Source organism: Watersipora subatra, chromosome 1 (assembly GCF_963576615.1).
Source record: "Watersipora subatra chromosome 1, tzWatSuba1.1, whole genome shotgun sequence".
Classification (NCBI taxonomy): domain Eukaryota; kingdom Metazoa; phylum Bryozoa; class Gymnolaemata; order Cheilostomatida; family Watersiporidae; genus Watersipora; species Watersipora subatra.
The window spans coordinates 54,258,480-54,281,551 of NC_088708.1; the positions used below are offsets into that span (position 1 = coordinate 54,258,480).

At 35.8% G+C, this 23,072-nt stretch overlaps 1 protein-coding gene, 1 long non-coding RNA gene and 1 other non-coding gene across 7 annotated transcripts; 2 read left to right on the top strand and 1 right to left on the bottom strand.

Moving 5' to 3' along the window:
- The first annotated feature begins 419 nt into the window (after positions 1-419).
- On the top strand, positions 420-18,437 carry LOC137398746 (SH2 domain-containing protein 4A-like). 5 transcript variants are annotated; one of them, XM_068084942.1, is made up of 14 exons: positions 420-590; positions 1,749-1,812; positions 2,335-2,527; positions 4,485-4,563; positions 7,211-7,370; positions 8,940-9,053; positions 10,858-10,924; positions 12,179-12,205; positions 12,975-13,175; positions 14,540-14,702; positions 15,344-15,530; positions 16,808-16,929; positions 17,280-17,503; positions 18,042-18,437. In XM_068084942.1, the coding sequence occupies exons 3-14, from the start codon at positions 2,429-2,431 to the stop codon at positions 18,156-18,158; spliced, it is 1,560 nt and encodes a 519-aa protein (XP_067941043.1). In that variant the 5' UTR covers positions 420-590; positions 1,749-1,812; positions 2,335-2,428; the 3' UTR covers positions 18,159-18,437. The 5 variants fall into 5 exon arrangements, with proteins under 5 accessions (XP_067941043.1, XP_067941037.1, XP_067941051.1 ...); XM_068084936.1 differs by having other exon boundaries at positions 2,352-2,527; XM_068084950.1 differs by lacking the exon at positions 12,975-13,175 and having other exon boundaries at positions 2,352-2,527.
- Positions 18,436-21,756, bottom strand: LOC137398782 (uncharacterized). Its single transcript, XR_010979019.1, has 3 exons — positions 21,718-21,756; positions 18,919-19,036; positions 18,436-18,657 (listed from the first exon to the last, which is right to left on the bottom strand). It is a non-coding gene; the product is annotated as an uncharacterized lncRNA (long non-coding RNA).
- Positions 21,757-22,490: 734 nt separating this feature from the next.
- On the top strand, positions 22,491-22,562 carry Trnaa-ugc (transfer RNA alanine (anticodon UGC)). The gene has a single exon. It is a non-coding gene; the product is annotated as a tRNA-Ala (tRNA).
- The last annotated feature ends 510 nt before the right edge of the window (positions 22,563-23,072 follow it).

Below are 23,072 nucleotides of genomic sequence, written 5' to 3' on the forward strand. Positions count from 1 at the left end.
AATTAAATGCTAGGTAATCATTGTATTTTTACTACTCTGTCAATTTGGTTAATTCAAGCAATGATATACAGCTTGGGGCTGTATATGATATATACAGCTGGGGGCTGTATATCATTGATTCAAGTGAATAGGATTTATAGTTGTCTTACAAAGAAAAGACAACCGCTAATATAGTCCGCGTTTTTCCTAGAACCTTAGCCTTCGAGTGTTAGAAAAATTGAATCAAACTACTAGCCCCAATAAAAACCGCTCTGCGCATGATTCAAAGTTGAAAACGCGTGCTATCATATTTACTGCGTTTTACGGGCTTGTATTGGTGGACAGCGAGATACTATAGTTTGTTTTCGTGGTCATCTACTATGGCCAATCAGAGCTCCAAGCAAACACAACCTCCCGTTCTCTAAATGCTAGTACGGAACTTCCGACTCAGATAAGTTAAGAGATAACCGCCGCTCATTAAGGATTTGGTCGAAAACACTGCAAAGAGGGATATAGTGTTTGTAACAGAGCAAATTACTGCCAAGACCGTGTTGGGGCTAAATAAAAAGTCACAAATCTTTTCAAAGCTAGTAGTGTAAAACGGACGACAGGTAATGCAGAACGGTAGTGTTGTTAGTTATGCCAACATCTTAGTATAGGAAATGATTATCGAGGTGTTTGAAAGCTATCAAAAGCTTAAACACAATATATTGTACGGGAGTAATGTGACAAAACACTTTACAATGTAACATATAGCTCTACAATAACTTATTGTTGTTGTGGATAACTTGGGATAGCCATTATGGATTACTTCACTTTCAAACCTTAGAACAGTTTTATATATACCAAATGTTAATCGAACTTCCTATTAATGTTTTGGATATTTACCGAAATTGGCTCCATCAAACCCCTGATTTGGTTTATCGTAAACAGGTACGTTTTCGCTGAAATGTTTTGTTTTGCACTTTTAACACCACATTCGGGTATATAGCTTTTTATTCCAAGCAGAATGAAAAAATGTTTTACGATGATACCCTACTTTGACATGTAACTACGCATATGCGATTGTATAATTTTTACTCGGCTAAACTGGTCCGATCAAAAGTAATGTATTTCACCAAAGATAACCACAGACCAAATGAATTTGAATCTTCTGTAAGGATCTTTATCCAAAAGTGTTTCGGTCTATCAATATTAACAGACTAGAATTTTTTTAACTTAATTAACTGCATAAAACTTTCTTGTATGGGTAGCTCAACTTCCACTCCCACTTGAAAGCGTCTAGGAGGAAACCCATCCAGGAAGTAACCTTGCTACTTTGTAGGCCATAAATGTTATCAGGTTTCACGTCAACTAGTCTCAAACCTGTGTGAGTAAAGTAAGCAGCCTACTGCCAATCAAACGAATCAAGTAGAAAAAAGCATAACTTGTGCTTATGCATTTAGAGAATAGTTACTTTTATAATGGACACTAAACAGATACACATAATAGACAAATTAATATGGCTGGTCTTTTAATCTACTGACATGTGTCACTTTTAAAAACTTAGACGGTGAAGTTTTTATTTTTCATAGGGTTTAAAGAACACTAATATAACTTTAAATCTTTATTTCAGGTCTCTTGTTTATAGCACTGTTGACCTTCCTTATTAATATTTTGAATGATATGACAGAATACAACCATAGACATGCTAACATAGAGTTCTCATGATGTATAAAGCTCCCAACTATTTCGTGATGACTACTGCTGTTTTACTCTTGTTATTACAGAGATTGATGGATTAGATAATTGTCATCCTTGTTCAGCCAATGCAAGAGGAAGTTTTCCACCATTGTAAGTGGATTGTACTAACCACAGGATTAAAACGGAACCAACATTTTAATTAGATTTGCTTCTTTCAGTCTTTGTATAACTTGTCATGCAGGTTTTTTACATGTTCTCTAAGTTATTCAAATCCATGCTATGCCGTAACACTGTATTACCTTTTTGTTTATATGGCCATTATTTATTATCTGAATGAAAGTGTGAACGTTAGCAATATGCAAATTATGCATATAAGCAATTACTGGTTAAAGACAAAGGTTTTGGACCTTGCAACTCTGTTGAAATATAACTAAAGTTAGACTACCAAAAGAGTTAGTTGTTGAAGTCTGACACTTTGGTAATTTAGATATTAATGAGAGTGTAAAATTATACAGACTTAACTCACCGCTTGAATTATTAAATTATTAGATATGACAGGCATCTATCTATTGTAATAAATTGTTAAGGTGTATGTTAAGCCTACTGTACCATGCTCATGAGCTTCATATTGCGGTTAGCTTTCTCGCTGACTGCTCTATTGTCGCGCTCAAGCTTTTCTGTTTCTTTAGTTGTCTTATTTTCCATCTTGGGGTGGTCGGAGTTACCTGCAGCCGAGCAATTACTTATAGACCGCTAGTCTGCAATCATGCTGCAACAGATAATTAGGGACATGTACATAGAGCCTGACCTCCTTGCTGAGCTCTCCGAGGAACAGAAGCAGCTTATCTTTATAAAGATAAGAGAGGTTAGTGCACTTCCTTACTTATAGCTGGCTGAGCAGCGTATTCTTTGTGGTGCTAATAACTAGCTATGGCTTGGAAACTGATGTTAACATTGTTAGTTAGCAGTGTGTGTGTGGGTCAATAGAGGTGATAGAGGTGACTGATTCAATGTTGCTGTGAAAATCTGCCTCTCTCTCTTTTATGGTTTCATAAAAATTAAGCTTGGTTACAAATAGTTCTGAAATATTAATGTATTTGCTCTTATCTACAATTTTGACGCCTCATTTCATGCTTTTCATATCAAGTTAGTCTGACAGTGTATATATAATATCATAGTCATATAGAACTATTGTATTCTAGAGCTCTGACAGTGTATATATAATATCATAGCCATATAGAACTATTGTATTCTAAAGCTATGACAGTGTATCATAGTCATATAGAACTATTGTATTCTAAAGCTATGACAGTGTATCATAGTCATATAGAACTATTGTATTCTAAAGCTATGACAGTGTATCATAGTCATATAGAACTATTGTATTCTAAAGCTATGACAGTGTATCATAGTCATATAGAACTATTGTATTCTAAAGCTATGACAGTGTATCATAGTCATATAGAACTATTGTATTCTAAAGCTATGACAGTGTATCATAGTCATATAGAACTATTGTATTCTAAAGCTATGACAGTGTATCATAGTCATATAGAACTATTGTATTCTAAAGCTATGACAGTGTATCATAGTCATATAGAACTATTGTATTCTAAAGCTATGACAGTGTATCATAGTCATATAGAACTATTGTATTCTAAAGCTATGACAGTGTATCATAGTCATATAGAACTATTGTATTCTAAAGCTATGACAGTGTATCATAGTCATATAGAACTATTGTATTCTAAAGCTATGACAGTGTATCATAGTCATATAGAACTATTGTATTCTAAAGCTATGACAGTGTATCATAGTCATATAGAACTATTGTATTCTAAAGCTATGACAGTGTATCATAGTCATATAGAACTATTGTATTCTAAAGCTATGACAGTGTATCATAGTCATATAGAACTATTGTATTCTAAAGCTATGACAGTGTATCATAGTCATATAGAACTATTGTATTCTAAAGCTATGACAGTGTTTCATAGTCATATAGAACTATTGTATTCTAAAGCTATGACAGTGTATCATAGTCATATAGAACTATTGTATTCTAAAGCTATGACAGTGTATCATAGTCATATAGAACTATTGTATTCTAAAGCTATGACAGTGTATCATAGTCATATAGAACTATTGTATTCTAAAGCTCTGACAGTGTTTCATAGTCATATAGAACTATTGTATTCTAAAGCTATGACAGTGTTTCATAGTCATATAGAACTATTGTATTCTAAAGCTCTGACAGTGTTTCATAGTCATATAGAACTATTGTATTCTAAAGCTATGACAGTGTTTCATAGTCATATAGAACTATTGTATTCTAAAGCTATGACAGTGTTTCATAGTCATATAGAACTATTGTATTCTAAAGCTATGACAGTGTTTCATAGTCATATAGAACTATTGTATTCTAAAGCTCTGACAGTGTTTCATAGTCATATAGAACTATTGTATTCTAAAGCTATGACAGTGTTTCATAGTCATATAGAACTATTGTATTCTAAAGCTATGACAGTGTTTCATAGTCATATAGAACTATTGTATTCTAAAGCTATGACAGTGTTTCATAGTCATATAGAACTATCGCATGTTTTGGAGGATAAGTTGAAAGAATTGTTACAAAACCTATCAGTACATTGCTATCAGTACATAGATTTTGCACACATCTATTATAGTGTATGCGAATTGTGGTGCTACAAGGAATATTATGGTTAATCATCTCACAGGTATTCACTCAGCCAGTTCATTCTCACCCTGAGCAGGATTAGTGAGAGGGAGTTATTGCACTTCACTTGTTCTCTGTTTCACAGGAACAGGTCAGACGATGGAAAGAGTTTGAGGCAAATGAGGGCAAGGAAACATCAAATGTTGCCCTGACTAAGAAAAATGGTACAGTAATAGTTTTGTTGTATATACACATTTTAATTGGAGTCTTGTTTGGTTTTGTGTAGTATTTAGTTTAAGTTCTCTGTGATGACTTTTGTGTACCCGGTCTCCCAAATAACCTCTGCTTTTTGACATCCATCATATGTTGTTGTGGCACATCCGCTCAACTAATTGACAAACAACCAATTAGTTACTGCGAATGACTGGTTCCAGGAAATGTGAATTATGGAAAATGACTGAGTGCTGACATTCAAAATGCATGTCTTCACTATCTATTCTAGCACATTTCTCAACATACGTAGATTCTGGGGAAAATATCATGAGGCTTAAGTCAATTGGCCTTCATTTTTAGCTGGAGTATTCTTCTCTCGCTATTACTGTTGTTATACAGACCGCTCCTGAACGATCCAGATTAGTGGTGCCATATGAATACCAAACTTTTCCATGAGCAATTTGAAAAATGGGTCATACATGGGTCACTCTTTGTGAGAAATGGGTCACAAAAAGGTCACTTCATGTGAGAAATGGGTCACCCATGGTCACTCCTTGTAAAAAAATAGGACACTTTATGTGAGAAATGGGTCACACACTGTCACTCGATATGCACTACTACTCTTTAGTTTATAGGATAGGTTCTTTGCTGCTAACATTCAACTAAATATCTCGTTACAAAAGACTATTTCGTTTAGCTACAAATGCAACATGTTTTAAGGTATTGGTAATGCCATACACCTGGCTGCTTTGAATACACACTACGAGTAGCTATAGCATTAGCAATAGTTCTATGGAAGAAATTTAGTAACTCGTACAACCTAAAAAAATGTATTCCTTATTAAGGTACTAACACAGCAGACAAAATAATTTATTATAAGGCTTGTTTTAAGCATTAGAATTTTGTATCAGCTTGGCGGTCAAGTAAGAAATTGGCATGTAACACCACAAATAAGGTAAATCTTTTACTCATATTCATCTATATATGTAAATCTAAGTGTTTGTTTGTCGTTTGTTGGTCTGTCATCTATATGTCCAGTCATAGCGATAAAGTTATAGGAAGGAAAAATACCACTTCGCACTGGAGTTAAACTCGGAAACGATTGTTCTGCAGACAGGCGTGCTATCCACTACACCACATGACCTGCTTGCCATACTCTGGAATAATTAGCAAACTTGAATAATTCTAGCATGCTTGAAGATCATGATTGGGTGAGAGATCATCATGCATAACGGTTAAAAATACAATTATTTCAAGATGTGGCAAGCTGGATATTTGGCTCAGTGGTAGTGCATTTTGAAACACATTCGTGCATCCGTAGAATATACGAATGGATTCCTGTGAGGTATAATGTTCTTTTTCTTAACACCCAGACAGAAGGTTCTACACAGCTCTTATTTATTTTACTCAAATTCATTAGGTAATGAAACTTAGCCAATGGCAACTGCGTTACCTGCCATTGTTTATAAGTTATTTTAAATCTTGAGCGAATGTCTAGCATAAGCAGTAAGAAACGTTTTTTAACAATCTGTTTTAGCAATGTCTCGCGTTTTCGAATATTTAAATTATGCATTGGCTGGACACATAAAGAAGTAAATGAGCACCTTCATTTCTAAGTTTTTTATTACCTGTGAAATGCCGGGCATTTCACCTAGTTTACCTATAAATGCAACATTCCATCTTTAGAATACTTGATTGCTACTCTGCATAATTTTCATTATCAAATTTAGGAATAAATGTTGAAAATCCTACTACAGTGGAGTACTACTACATTGGAGTACTACTACAGTGGAGTACTACTACAGTGGAGTACTACTACAGTGGAGTACTACTACAGTGGAGTACTACTACAGTGGAGTACTACTACAGTGGAGTACTACTACAGTGGAGTACTACTACAGTGGAGTACTACTACAGTGGAGTACTACTACAGTGGAGTACTACTACAGTGGAGTACTACTACAGTGGAGTACTACTACAGTGGAGTACTACTACAGTGGAGTACTACTACAGTGGAGTACTACTACAGTGGAGTACTACTACAGTGGAGTACTACTACAGTGGAGTACTACTACAGTGAAGTACCGATGGATGGGTACTGAGTAAAGTAGTGCGAACCTAATTTTGCAATTAAAAACTTGTTTTTTATCTTTGAATACTTAAGAAGCACTTGGACATACATTTTTCCTTCATAAGCAGCACAAGACGTCAACCATTGCAATCAATTTCAAAGCGTTTATAATTGTTTCGTGTGCAACAAACTGTGAAAAGGGAAGTGCTACTTGACCTTTTATTTACATACAAAATCAATCTAAAAGCGTATCTATATGTAACTTACAGCGTTTGTGCTAGGAATAGATGAATCAGTCGTATGAACAGCTCTTGCTATTCATGTAGAGCGACCCATACAAAATTTTACTTTTTTGTGGATTGCTCAACATTTTGGGCACCCTTGAGCGGTCCATGTGACAATGGTACATCGCTGCCAGAAGAGACTGAAAAAGTCTTGAAATACATTAATTCTTTAGCATCAGCGAATTGACCAACTTGTCTTTTGTTGTCAAAACAAACTTGGCATTTGCTTTGTTCGCTAGGTTATCATATATGATTAGTTACTGTGTCTACTAGCTGTAAAACCAGTGCTTACATGGCTTGTAGCCACCTCGCAGCATGTCAACTTCCTGTTGGGTGTCGACAAAAATCCTTGGGTGTGGGTAATGGGAGAGCACCCTGACGATAAGTCGATTGAACAGATAGTGGAGGAAGAGGCTAAAAAGGAGGCAAATGAGAAAGCAGAGAAGGAAGCAGCTATTATTCGGTTAGTTCTTAAGAAATGAAAATCCTCAATGTTGAAATGCAGAGACACTAGGTAGAAAAGCCCCTGCTGGGCAGATGGAAACTGAAAAGCTTCAATTGTGTTCAATTTGATTCGGTCAAATATGATATTATTTAAAGAGGTGTGTCTTGAAAATTAAAAAATATTTATACAAATACTTTTTTCATATTTTGATTTATTGCAGTATCAAATTTATATTTGTTTCCTTCAGTTTGTTGTTCATGTGATGATGGGTTCAAATGCATGCTTTTTCCTGCCCTGATGTATAACTTCATATAATCGCATGTAGTGAAAGTTAAAAATTATATCATTTCTCACATTTCTAGTAGAGCTAAAAGTTGTAATCTCTGCATGCATCGTACTTTCAATATTTAAAAATCTAATCAAAACTAAATCAAACATTTCGTAAGTATTAAGTTGACTTCTGTGGATTGCAATAGCTGATTAACCTAAAATATTCAACATTGCGTAAATAATTCAAGTGTGATAGCCCATGTTTATAAATAATTCAAGTGTGATAGCCCATGTTTATAAATAATTCAAGTGTGATAGCCCATGTTTATAAATAATTCAAGTGTGATAGCCCATGTTTATAAATAATTCAAGTGTGATAGCCCATGATTATAAATAATTCAAGTGTGATAGCCCATGTTTATAAATAATTCAAGTGTGATAGCCCATGTTTATAAATAATTCAAGTGTGATAGCCCATGTTTATAAATAATTCAAGTGTGATAGCCCATGTTTATAAATAATTCAAGTGTGATAGCCCATGTTTATAAATAATTCAAGTGTGATAGCCCATGTTTATAAATAATTCAAGTGTGATAGCCCATGTTTATAAATAATTCAAGTGTGATAGCCCATGATTATAATGTTAGTAGGATTTGGTTTTGTTACAAATATTAGCTTATTCGTTACAAAAGTTTTACAGAATCCCTGAAAGTTCTTTGGTTAGCTGAGTGGATAGTCTACTACATGTACATAACTATTTTGACAGTAACCTATGAATTTCATTAAACATTTGAAATAGTTGTATCTTATTTCATGAGAAAATGACTCCTGATAGAAACAAAGTTTTCCGTTCGGAATCATTTAAAAAAAATGTATAGACTTTGCTCCTGTCACACCTCCTTTAGTCACTAAATGTTTTACATATTTTTGCTGCTCTTCTACTCACACTGTTTATTTACTAAAATTGAATCGTATAAAAATATAGTAGGGAATAGCAAGAGCAACATTTTTTTATCTACAATGCATTTGTGACAAGTCTGATTGGGAAATTTATTGTTAATAAAGGTGAGTTTCACTCCATTCCTTCATTATTAATTTTGGTCATTGTTTGTATTTGGATTTGCTGTACGATGTGTTTTAAGTATCAGTTTGTCAAACTAGGGACCTTTCCATAAGACTGTTGAGTACATGTGTGGTCAGCCCCTAAGCTATCTCTTATTTAAGGATATGGATTTGGTTATTAATAAAGCAGCAAACTTTTTGGCTCTTACAATTGCATAATAAAATAGAGTAAATTATTTGGTTGCGTGGTGATAGTGAGAAGGGAGAGCGGGAGGCTGAACAGAAGCTAAGGGAAGAGGAGAAGCGTCTTGAGTTGGAGAGGCAGGAGCAGGAAAAGAGGCTAGCAGCTTTAGCCGCTGCCGCCAAACAGTATGTTAAGCAATTTATTTTTCTAAGCGTATGCAGTCAAACCTCTGCCTAGGAAAGACTGTACATACAACATTTTTAAGATATGAATTATCTTTTGGTAGATATTTCGCTTCGACTTGCGAAGGGTATTTTTAGATACAAAAGACTTTGTATGGATGGTTTCGTATTTTAGGCCATTGGATGGTTTGGTATTTTGGCCCATTTGTTTGCTTCCTATCTTAAAGGTTGACTTGCAACAAAATTCACATTACAGTTATTTGGAATCAAAAGATTCACCATGTCTTACTCTGTTGTGTTGTAGGTGCAAAATATGTGGAAATGTGATTACAAGCTCTTAGAAGCTAAAAACAAACAGTTAATCGCCACCATCACGAAACCACCGTAGATTGGAATCAATCTATTTCTCTGGCGTAGTCAATCCATTTGGTTATTGTTTTGACATGTGATGTTCTCATGTGAATTGAGAGGCCTATAGAAAGCTCAATATGAAACTTCTTGTAGCACTAGTTTATGACAAACACTTCGGGTTTTACCGAAGAGCCCGTATCAATTATAGATGCTCGCTACTTTACAGTTTTGTTTTGGCTTGGTCTAATCGTCTAGTCGTAATCTGATCATGTGACCCATACTTCCTGCCAAACAGCGCGAATAATTTCTGCAGCATTTTTTGATTATCACAGGTGACCAACAGGCTTGTCTTGTTTATCAGAGAATGATATGCACTCCTTCGAGCTAAGGTTAAAAAATTAAACGAATTTTCACGGTAGGTCATAAGATATCAGTGCTGAAAGTGACAGCATTACAATGGTGATGAAATAGATGCATAAAGACAATAGACATGGTTTTATGGAATGCGTGAAGTATATTTGTGAAAATATTTTTACGAATGAGGTTGCATGAAAGTGTAGACAGAAGCCATCTCGATCATCTACGTCCCAATTGAGCCGTTTCGAAAAGAGATTCTAATCTACGACAGTTTCGTGATGGCGGTGATTATCTGTTCGTTTTTTAGCTTTTAAGAGCTTGTAATCACATTTCCACATATTTTGCACCTACAACACAGCAGAATAAAACATGGTGAATCTTTTGATACCAAATAACTGTAATGTGAATATTGTTGCAAGTCAACCTTTAACTTATTTGCTTTCCATAGAGAGGACCTACAACTCAGTTTCATTTGCTAGTCAAGTCAGTAAATGACAAGTGTTTCATTTTTGTTTGTTGTATAATTTGGAGTTAACGTATATCATATATACATGTAGAGTAGTACAACTTGTGTTTCTAGCAATTCAAGTTCTGTGTTTTCTGTATGATGCTCGTCCCGATCCCTTTAAATCTTTTTACTTATACTCTTAAAAAACATTTATTGCGAACAAAACCAAAACAACAATACGACACCTACCTTTTTTTGACTGCCATCCTCCCACTCCCTGTGGTCTCCGCTTTGCCTCGTTAAATCCTGCGGATTTCGCATCGTCAAGGCAGTGGATGCTAAGGGTGACTGAACAAACATGCCATTCATAGTTTTTATTCGTTATTTTTCTGTTCTTTTTTCTATGGCTACTTTTAATTTATTATTTAGTCATATGATTCAAACATGTATTTGTTACAAGTTTAAACCTTAACATGTGTTTATAATTTACACAAGCGTTATGTTCGAGTTTTTAGGTGCTTGCAATAGATTTGGGCATTTATGGAAAATCAGTCTTTACTTACTAAATATTTGACTTACGAAACATACTTTCTTTTTCAGACATTGTGCAACCGTATATGACAAGTTTAGCGACTAAAATAATGTTTTTAGGAAGGAAGCAGAAAATGCGCGACAAAAAGAGACACTCAAGACTAAACAGGAAGTGGCGAAATTAAAGGTACTTATAGTTATCGGTATTTCGTCCTGGGTGTGTCCTAGGGCACTGCTGTGTCTCTAGAGTGCTTCTGTGTTCGTTATAGGGCTGATGTTTTCATTGAGTGTGGGTGCTCTTTATGGGAGACAAGTGTCTCTAGAAAACACCAGGGCTTCTGATGCATAAGCACCTCTATGGAACACAAGTACTTTCATGGGCACAGGTATCATCTCTACAGACTGCAGGTGTCTGTGTAGAGTGCAGGTGTCTGTGTGGGGTGCAGGTGTGTGTATGGAGTGCAGATGTCTGTGGGGAGTGCAGGTATCTGTGTGGAGTGCAGGTGTCTGAGTTGAGTGCAGGTGTCTGTGTGGAGTGCAGGTGTGTGTATGGAGTGCAGATGTCTGTGTCGAGTGCAGGTGTCTGTGTGGAGTACAGGTTTCTGTGTGGATTGCAGATGTCTGTGTGGAGTGCACGTGTCCATGTAGAGTACAGTTGTTTGTGTAGAGTGCAGGTGTCCCTTTAGAACACATGTGCTTTTATGGAGCAAGATTGTCTCTATGCAGTACAGGTGTCTCTATGGGGTACACATGTCTTTATGGAGTACAAGTTGCTCTTTGAACTACAGATGCCTCCCTGTAGTCCTTTTGTTGTCTGCCATTGTTTTACGCAAGTCTTTCTTAGGGCCTATAAATATTCGTTTGTGTGTTTGGAATGCATGTTTTTAGTTGAAGAGATGTCACCTTTTTATATAACTATTATATTATTGATTTATTGTGACAATTATATCCTTACAGCAGTCCAATTCATGCATGTAGGGAATCTCTTCACAAGACAATTCAATCCCCGTGTGGACAGCCCCCGAGTCAGCTTCACGCATTTAGGTTTATTTACAATCTGGTTCTAGTCCATGTTTAGTCTCATACAGGTTACTACTGTTTAGGCCCATACAGGTAACTACTGTTTAGTCCCATGCAGGTAACTACTGTTTAGTCCCATACAGGTAACTACTGTTTAGGCCCATGCAGGTAACTACTGTTTAGCTACATAGTACATACCGGTATACTGCTGTTTAGTCTCATACCGGTATACTACTGTTTAGGCCCATGCAGGTAACTACTGTCTAGGCCCATGCAGATTACCACTACTTATGTTTTTAATACACACATTAATAATTAAACGTATCACCCTGTCTGTGTGCTATTAGCCTTTGTGAATGATGAAATCAGTTGTCCACATTTGGCGACATGTCAACTAATGCTATGTTTTGCCATTGTACAGTTGGTTGAACAGGAAGCTCCAGTTCAGGTATGGGTCTTGTAGACTATCCCTGTCTTGCCTCCTTCTTTTGTTAGGCTCCTATCACTAACTCACCATGTTGTCCAGCTAGCATTAGAGGTCTGAGGTTATCTTCGGCGTATACAGTTACCACGAACATTTTTTAAGCCCTATTATCTCTTCCAAAATATAAGCAAAATATGCAATTTGTGTTGTTGAATTTTATTTGACATCTACATGAGTAGAAAATCAGTTTTGTACAGAAAATAACTTAAATGAGTCTTTGTTCACTTCCTTATGTCGAGAAATTTTGAGTTTTTCTTCACATCCCTTTGCTTGGATTTGTCTTCTTCTGTCTCATCCTTGCCATTGGAGGTCGCAAACACTTAGCTTTGCATGTACGGGATCTTCAGTGAAAAAACTTTGTGTCGCACGGCGTCGCTATACAATCTTATGCTGTCTCACTCTTATCATCTCTTAACACATTCTTCTTTTTCACAAGTATCTTTGTTGAATGGTTCTGTGTCCTGTTCATTTGTTTTTTTAAGTCATGATAACTGCTATTGGTTGCACGCACGTAAATTAGTTCTAGTGTTTAAAAATACAAGACAAAATTTTTAAACTGGTTCACTGAGTTTTTAAGTTTATTATATCGTTTAACGATCATTTCATACATCGAAATTATGTTTTCTCATATGTTGCAGTCCTCACTGTCCATGACTTGTGTTTTTATATACCATTATTTCTTTATTTATAGGAACGATTAGCGCTTGAATTAAATCTCTACATGTTTTTCTAGTTTCGTCGGCCTCCATTGTGCCCTCGTCACTCTTCAGATAGTCTCCACGCTGGTAACAGTACGAGGCCGGCTCCTCCGGCACACTTGGGGTTGGTGGCAGACACTGCTGATAATCAAACCGTTGAATTTGATGGTGAAATATTTGAGCTCACGTCTCCTAAGGAGCGCTGCGATCCTAAAAGCTGCAAGTTTTGTTTCGAGGTTTGCTCATCGTTTGTCTGCTTGGCCACGGAAGCGCTTTTGCTGGTTGTTCGTTGTTGTAGGTTTAGCTCCTTTTGTTGCTGCATGTTTCCTGAGCTTTGGGGTGTTTGTCAGATCTAACATCGCTAGAAACTTACACCCTCCACTGGCGCCAATTGCGAATATCTCCTCTCACACCATATCGCTGCAACATTCCTGATCCTCATAATTCCAGCGTCCTGTTTAGTTTAGTGTTTTGTGTTTTCATCCTTTTGGTTTTTGGTAGAATTTCCAAATTTCTTGGCTGTTTGTACATCTGTTTGTTCTCTGTGTTTATGAGTGTTGGTAGGGGGTTAACTCGGTGACACTTAATGAAAAAGTTAACACCATTTTCTGCTCATCAGCACAGGTCAAAGGTCACATGTTACTTAAACAAATAAGGGTAGCTAATGCATGACATGGGCTATAGAGTGTGGTCAAGGTGATAAAATAGTTCAAAGCTGCCATATATGTTAAGGTCAAGGTGATGGGCAGGCTAAGGCTTAAGATTAATGTTGCAAGAGGCTGCCTTTGCATGAGCTCCATCCCGCTTACCACATACTGATTAATAGATTGCATGGTTATTATATTGTAGTAGTTTTAGAAATAGGCTTGGTTATGTCGTTGGTGTTTCATTTGGTAACTGCAACTGTGTTTATTGTACTTTTACTTATCAAAATGTCAATAATACATCTAAACAATTCAAAGCTGGCTATATTACAGTTTTTCTTTATTTTTAATACACCGCCTTTGTTTTCAAGATCACAGTTGTTTTATTTCTAATATTCGATTTTAAAGTACAGTATAGTTATTGAGGAGATAACTCCTGGTTTGTTATTCAAGGCTGTATATATTAATTTTGCTACAAATCTTTGTTTTCTTTATTTCTTATTCACCGCCTTTGTTTTCAAAATCACGATTATGTTGTATTATTTTTAATATTCAATATTAAACTATAGCTATTGAGGAGATAATTCCTCATTTGTTTTTAGCTGAACAAACTTGCTAAGGATATACCATTTCTAGTTCACATAGAAACATTACAATCACTTTTATTGAAAATGATATTGTTGTGCCAACAATTTTCTTTGCTGCAGTTATAAAAAGTTTGTCTACATTTTTAGATGTAAACGATTTTCTAGCATACAATAATTCATTCACAAATCAGTTATTGAATATACCTGGTAAATTTTTGTTTCATAGCTTATCATCAACAATGTGTATGTCAACACACTCATCTGTAATAAAAAATCTCTAATCATTGGAATAGTTGCGTAATTTATTAAACTGTTTTCTAAATGTATTATCAAGTTTATCATGCATCGTTGTAATATCCTTGGCCACAGGAGAAAAGTGAGAAAGCTAGACTTATACGTGAAGAATCCTATCGAGTTCTCAAAGAGAAAAGAACTTCAGAAATACTTACAGCTTTCCAAAAGACTAAATTATTGTGGGAAAAGAAGGCCACAGAAGACAGCCAGAAATTGGACAAAGTGTGGCAACAGCGAGGTGCGGTTCAATTGCTTTATTTTTGCTTTTCGGGTGCTGTGCTTGAAAGCCAAATTATTTTCAATCGGATAGCTTTTCTTGTCTGATTTTTTTAGTAGAACATCTTCAGCAATGCTAGCGTAACGTTAGGCATTCTATTTTAATACTCACACTTTTGTAATATTTCGTTTTAAGATTTTGCCGTTTCAGTGGAAAAGAATCGGCTCAGACATATTTGTTGTGTTGACACTTGCAGAAAATATTACTTTTTACTCGTGTAACCAGCATGAGTGCCAATACTAACCTACAACTGATAAGAGTACCAGTTTGCGGAATTATTTAATTTTTATAATATCGTTCAACAATCATTTCATTGATTGAAATTACGTTTCTTCAAGTAAAAATGTATTTTTGATAAAAATTGGAATGTTGAGGTGGTCTAGCAGTTCAAAGTGACCTCGTGACCTGTGGACAGCAGGTTGGAGTTTTACTCCCATAAAAAGTGACCAGTGGTGGTAGGATATTAGTGGTTATTAGACGGTATAGAAATTTACATTACTGTCCGACGATTATCGCCGTGCAGAGAGTTGGTCAATGTCAAAATACGACAATATGGAATGATGGTTGGAACAATCTAATATCTGTGCCTTTTGTACATCCAGAAAAGCAGGCAAAGGAAGCAGATACTCAACGTCGTCAATTGGCCAGATATGCTCGAGAAGATTACCGACGCAACAGCAAGCTAAAGCCAGGTGAAGAGGTCAATCATAGAGCTTCACGACAGCCAAAAACAGCGTTTAGGGAAAGTGCGATACTAATTAAGAATGCAAGTGTAGCTGTTCGACAAAGGTAGGCTGTATTGTAGGTATCCCTAGTTTGGCTAATAATAAATCTGCATTTCTTTCACTGATAGTATTAATTTCAGCAGGTTTTTGTCATTTAGACGTAAATCTATGAGTAAAGATTGACATTTGCTTTTACATATTTTTATTTATACCCTGACTGACTTCATAAATGAGCACATTATTCTCTAAAAAAAAGCAATGCGAGGGTGCATTTCTTCAAAGCTAAAATCTTTCTAGATAAGGGAAATTAGAGTTTTAATCCTTGTTTTGTGTAAACTCTGATCCTACAGTGATTGACACCAAAATTAGTATAATTTGCTCGGTTATTTTCATTGTTTATATAAACAGTTTTCTGTCGTTCAGTGGTTTGGTTTACACGGCAGAGAAGACAACTTCCTGATATAGCAGCAACTATAAAGATAATCGTAATACAGTTGAGGTTTTAGTAACTGATGTCGGTGTTAAATCACAGGCTGTTGGTAGTTACTTGGGAAATTTTTAGAACAGCGCATGGCTAATTAATTGTAATGCTGTTGATCAAAAGGTACATGAAGATGAGTGTGGATGTCAGGTGATTATTTTCTCAATCATTGCACATATCTGATAGTAATATGACAAAAAAGAATTGCAAGAAAATGAAGAGGAATCTTTGTTGTATTAATATTACAGATTGGGCGGAACTCCTAGCTACTAACTAATACCCATCATATAGAAAACCTATTGCTGTCTACAAAATGTTTGCCGCTGCTCTGAGCAAATACATTATTATCAACATTGCTCAGAGATATAGCGCTAGATGCGTAGTGTAATTATGGTTTAGCTATGCTAGCCTAACAAAAATGGTTTAGTTGAAAGTTTTTATGCTTACTACAAACTTGACACAATAAAGATTCTTCAAGTTTGTATATTTTGCATTTTTATAGCTCCTTTCTGATGTATTGAAGTGTACAGACGATTACTTCACATGCTTAGAGATCTATTGGTGAATCCTTTGTTTGCGCAGAGCTTTATATGCGATATAAAATTCAGTAAATAATTGACTGACTGAGTCGTAGTAAGGCCTACAAGCTTGTCAAGAGTTATCATATCTTGTATTTTATCATGCGTAGGCCACCAACTCCTCTGTTTTAATCCGTCAATTAGCATCAACAAATTCTTACGCAGTGAGCAGTTTCATGTTGTAATTATGGCTTACAATATTGTTCCTTATTTAGTGATGGATAGCTATCGTTGTTGCTTATTTGTGAGGAATCGGCCAACGCTGTTGTATTTCTTTTCTAGCATGTCACAAACGAAACCGCGACCATCTGGTAAAGGTGACATAGTAAAGTGGTTTCTTGAAGAGGAAAAGCCCAAAAATACAGGTTTAACTGAATCTGGTGAAGTTGAGCCCTGGTTCCACGGTGAGTTCAAACTGTTTGTTAGATTTTCTTCAACGTAGTTGCTAGGAACTAAGTCTTCGGTACCAAATAGACTTAGTAATAAATACATATATTTATATATACATGTACATATATACATATAAAAACGACAGTTTTTATGACTAAAATTTCTTGTTGCAGCTACTATATACATGTATTTCACGTTTGGCTAGCGGTTTCATGCTTGGCCAAGCGTGAAACAGGGTTGTAACTTCCTCAGAAAGATGTTAGTCATAACAACCTCCGAGTTTTAATATAATCAACTCTTTTTTTAGCTTATCTGTTTCGAAACACTATACATTTATGAATATTGTTGTCGCGCTTTTTACAAGGTATGATCTCACGAGAAGAGGCGGAAGGGTTGCTGTCCGATGCCAGGGAGTGCTCATTTCTTGTTCGTGTAAGTGAAAAGATATGGGGCTTTGCAATATCATACAAGGCTGAAGACAGATGCAAGCACTACTTGATTGATACTAGTGAGACTGAAGGCTACCAGTTTTTTGGAACTAATCAATTGGAGCACGCAACACTCACCGCTTTACTTCTTTACCACAAAGTAAGATTTGCCAATATTGTATATCCTTGCTAGGGGGTGCATGTTAACATAGAATCGCAGTTTGAAATCATGCAAATCTTGTTCTTCACATTTATAGCTTTTATTTTATATTTGAAACTTTTACATGGCGCAATGTTACTTATGACAAAGTTTCAACTTTTACCTGTAGGCAAAGATGTTTGTATTTGGTATGGCGTGTATCACTACCAGGATTGAGCTGTGGCAAATTTTGTTTTTATCCGTTTTTATTCTAGGAGTGATATTTCTTGCACTAAATCTTGAAATATGGATGTATTCAGATATGAAAAATTTTCACTCCCAATTTGAACAGCTGCAGTTTTGTGCCATAGACAAAGCTATTTGTGACAGTAAAATGGAGCAGAATTATAGAATATTAATTCTAGCCATATAACGGATGAAATGCTTCTGTTAAGCCTGAACACTTAGAAGGCTCAACAAACTAGGCAATCAAGCTCTAATGTCAGCTATCTACTAGCAGACCAAGATTAGTTATATACTGCTAGTTTTTTATTTACAGAATCACGCTATTTCCACAGCAGGCCAAGAGCTACTCCAGTTTCCCATTGGACAGACCAAAACTCCACCAGACTATGCCATCTTCTTTCCAGAGCTTATAGAAAGCACAAGTTTATAATTACTAAAACCTCTACTACAATCGAACAGATATGCTTGCAATATTATTTCATCGAGATTAGCCTAGGTCTCCATATATTTAGAGTTCAATTTTTTGTTTGAAAGCCGACTTTTAAAATTTTTTACGTTATTAATCCAGCTAAGTTTTGCTGTATATTTTTGTATTCACCGAAGATTTATTGGTCCTGCTGAAAACTAGGAATATGTACTCTTGCATGCATTAGAATATCTATAATAGAAATTTTATTATGTTTCCAAAATGCAGAGCATGATAATGATACGGAAATCAATAATCATATATTCAAGACACATAAATTAAGCATAAAGACATGAGGCAAAGAGATATTCTAAAATATCAAACCTTATTAAAACTGTACGACTATTATAGAACTATGACCTAGACAACGAATTGCTTCTGAAAATGCAGTCAGCAATGATACGAGAGATTCGAAGATACACTACAGGTGACTATGAGGGTATAGGACTAGAGTTCAGGCAATCTACAATAGAAAACAAAATGACATGTGAGATGGACAAAAGGGTAGAAGGATGCAATAAATGTTATTATTACAAAGATATATTAGCTTGTATGAAGCGGGGTTTGGGGAATACCTTCAGCTTAACCAAATGAACAAGAAGAAGCTGTGGCGTGAATGTCTAGATGACAAAAATATGAATATGCACAGGCTACCATTTGTCTATCAGCCTTAATAAAGCATAGTATAAATTATAAGAAACCTGAAACGAACCATAATACATACCATTAACCATCGCTAGATAATCAAACATCCCTTCTGGTCCTTGAATGGGTTGTCAGCTTGAGAAATTCCAGCAATGAATGGATCCAATGCTTCATTTTTTTTAATATAGTCAATCAAGCTAAAATGGAGAGCGAAATCCCTGCTACACAACACAAAACAACCATCTGCACTACATACGATACATAGCTTAAGCACTATCTGCAGTCAAATGACCAATAGCAGATCGCAACAACTGTAGCAATTGCAGTTCTCCTAAGCTAGTATTATGGAATCAACTGACTGCTTGTCTGATGCTGCCAGTGAGGCTCTGCTATTTCAATTTCATGTTAGTCTGGCATTTTTATTGACTTTTTATTCCCAGGCTAGTTCTATGAAGTAGGCTACAGACAGTAAGTTTATTCACATCTATATTTATTTCACTAATAGTTATAGAAAGTGTATTCAACTTCTGTGCAACACTAGTTCTAAATTCATCACACATACCACAGGTTATGTGTTAAAATCCAAGCCGCCTTGCGCGAGCACGTTTAAAAGAAATATTCCTCTGTCCCGCTATAAGGTATCCTGTGTGGAATAGCTTTAGAAACTTATTCTAGGTCAGCCTTAGCTAATACAGAGTACATCATAATAAACTTAAGAGCAGCTCTTTACTGCCGTTACACTTGCATAGTTTCGTGGGTACCACAACCTGAGACAAAATCCCATCGGGCTTGTCAGAATTATTTTCACAAAAAACAGTTTTACTTGGATAAGAACGTAGTAGAACAAAGAAATAAATATTCATAAATGGTTTACTGGCATGGTAGATGTTGACAACAAAGAGCCCCGACACAAAAGCTAAAAAACTTATGTAATACTTAACGGAAATTCAATTAATTTAGCCTTAGACCACTTTATGCAACTAAAAGTTGTCATAAAATTTAAAACAGAAATAAAAATCAGATCTATAATGCAAGTAGAACATAATCGATATGACGAAAGAATAGTTTCTGTCTACACACGATCAACATGGCAGTGGATGGGTACTAACAGACCTGCCAACCCAAGAGTGGGGCAATGCGTGAGATTTGGATTTGGGGCAATTGATGTATCAATGATGGTCTATATAAAATTGTGGAAATTTGGGCAAAAATCTCGCGCATTTTCATTTTTTCTTTTGGGGTGATTGCGTGAGTCTCACGCCCAATGCGTGAGAGTTGGCAGGTATGGGTACTAAATATTGCGAGCAGAATCAATAGCGTTATGGTATAACAAGTCTTATGCTTGCCAAGTAGTTTAGCAAAGGAGCTTGCTTATACCTGGCTGAGCATAAGATTAATATTGATTTTATAGTTTGAGTTGAAAACGGACAACTCAAGTTTAACAGCAGAAGTGATCCAGTAAATGAGTTAGTAGATAGTAGGCCCATGACTAAAAAGGCAATTGTGTAAAAAGATGCCTTGACTAAAAAGAACTAAATAAGAACTATTACTGTAATTTATACACCCATCTTTGGCTGTAGAGTTTGAGTATTGTACTACAAAAATTTTTCTCAACTCTGACACGAAACATGTACTAGTACTACATCTTACTAGGTAAATGCTCCACTGCTTAAGAAGTTTATTTGTGATGCCCATTTAAAATTAACTTTGCGACTTGGACATCAATTTTACTGACCTAATAATACACACACATGATAACGATAAAAATAGCTTGGTCACAATAAAATAGTTACATGAATATGTGTTGTATTATGGGATTTGCTAGGCTCAGGTCATATTGGCGCCTGGGCTCAAAGCAGTACAGGTGGTCTTGGCAATTACGGTGAGTGAATAAAGCTAGTAAATAAAGCTAGTAGGTAAAGCTAGCAAACAAAGCTAGTGGGTAAAGCTCGTAGATTGAGGCAGCATAAGACAGTATTGGGAGTATATAAGGAAGTGCAACAAATGACAAATTCTCGTCTACTCCTTCTTTGCTTCAGTCCAAGAACAAGTTCACTAAAGAAAAGATACAGCAACACAGACGAGATATAATATCTGTGCTAAAATGTGTTTGCTAATACTCTTCTCTAAAAAGATACAAACGTCAGTAACGTCAAACGGATAGTACTTTTATTCATTTTTGATCATTTCAATTTTAACCGATGACAGTACCTTAGAGCTCTTGCACGTGTAGATAGGATTGAGGCAATAAAATAATTTTGCGAGTTTAATATAAGACACATTTATAAACAATCGACATAAACAGTATTTTATGGCCCAAAAACTACCTTGTAAAGAAATGCGCCCAAATATCGTTAGTTTTGCTAATGCGACACATTAACATCACAATTTACGTCTTTTGAGCATTCATCGAGACAGAAAAGCATTGACCAAAACTTGCATATGATTACAGTGAATGGTCGAGTTCTTATATACATGTACTTAACAACAAACCACGATTACTCGGTCTAAAAGAACTACACGAGGTAGAAAAACCAATTTTGGACTAACGACTTCAGCCAACAAATCTGTAATAAAATAAAAACAAGTTTTCTAATTCGTTAGAACTTAGTACTGCTGCCACGTCCAATTCTACTTTCAACAATCTGGTTGCTACAGTATCTAGGTCGCAGCAAATGTGTGTACTTATCACAATTGTACAAAGGACAAGCACTAACTCTTTCAGTGATTCCGATAACTTGATTCGGTTTAGCGAAGCCTCTTGGCGCAGTTGCTCAACTTGAGTCTGTAGTTGCGCTGCAGCAGACATTGTAAGTATAGGTGAGAGAAACACAAATAAAACAACTCGAAACCAACAAAACAAAAATCAATAGCTTACGAGATCTTAAGGTGCTGTTTCCGGTAGCTCAAAGTGGTCGATCCATGATCTCGCCGTGTTATCCATAACAGTTTACTTTGGTTCGGTCTAGGAAAAAGCTCTCGTTCGTCGCTCAATAACCTCAGCTAAAGTTGTCTGCTCTAGTCAACGACCTGCTTGTTGTGAGTAAGCAACTCCTTTGTGAAAGTACACGGGTCATATACTTATGCCGCCCAATCAACAACAACACATTGTCCCAGAGAGCTCACCATTTAAATGCTTGCTTAGTGTGCTCTATACTCCTTTGACCGTAATTAAACAGGTAAAGTTTTTATTAAATCGTCATTTTTATTAAGCAGCTTATTTGGAAACGATGATAGTCTTTTGATCTAAAGTGCCTCATCGTAACACTATCTAATCTATACATATTGTCTGACGATGGGTATCACTGTGAACCTGAAAAATTACTGCAGCTAGCATAAATGGTTTTTGATAATCTCAGTATTAAATTTTACAAATTGTTTCACTTTGTCGCTATAAAGAGTAGTCATTGTTGATGCTACTGTTAATTTGCGTTCTCACTGCGTTTAGGACTTTCTACTGGGAATGGTTGCTCGCTAAGTTCAGTCTGGTGCTCTTGCAGAATTAATATAGCATGCTGTTCAGTGTAATTTGTATTAGCATTGTGCAATGAATTAACTGAACATAATTATGATAGTCTACATTTACCATCAATTTTTCATTTATTCAATTTTTTTGTGTAACAATAAACAGTATAGATCTAGTAAACAGTTGGGGATGTAGCTCAGTGGTAGAGCGCACGCTTTGCATGTGTGAGGCCCCGGGTTCAATCCCCGGCATCTCCAATTACCTTTTTAATTGAAACCGAGGCTGAAAAATTAGTTTTTTGTGAAAATATTAACTAACTTGCCAGAATTGGTTAAAACTTTGACAAATTTTTACAAAATTGGTTGAATCATAAATTGTCTGAAACTAGTTAAAAAAATTGACCAATTTGACAAAAATACTAAGGATTATGATAAGTTCACCTTGAAACTGTTTGCTGAAAACTGAGAGACCAAACTGTTTAGCTAAACTGGCTAGGCGAGTGGATGATAGAAAACCACATATCAAAACAGTTATATTGTAGAATGTTCGATTATGTAAATGTAATTACTTGTAACGCTATATGTTTCGAAGAATCTCGGTAGTTACGTGATTTCAGTTTTGTCATGGCAGGTGCTTTGAAGAATAAAAAAATATTCGATATAGACTGCTTCTTATTGATGCAAATAAACAACAACAACAACAACAACAAAGATGAATCTGCTGATGAAAATGACGATGTTCCTGTTCCGTGCGGTGTCTTAAAGCTT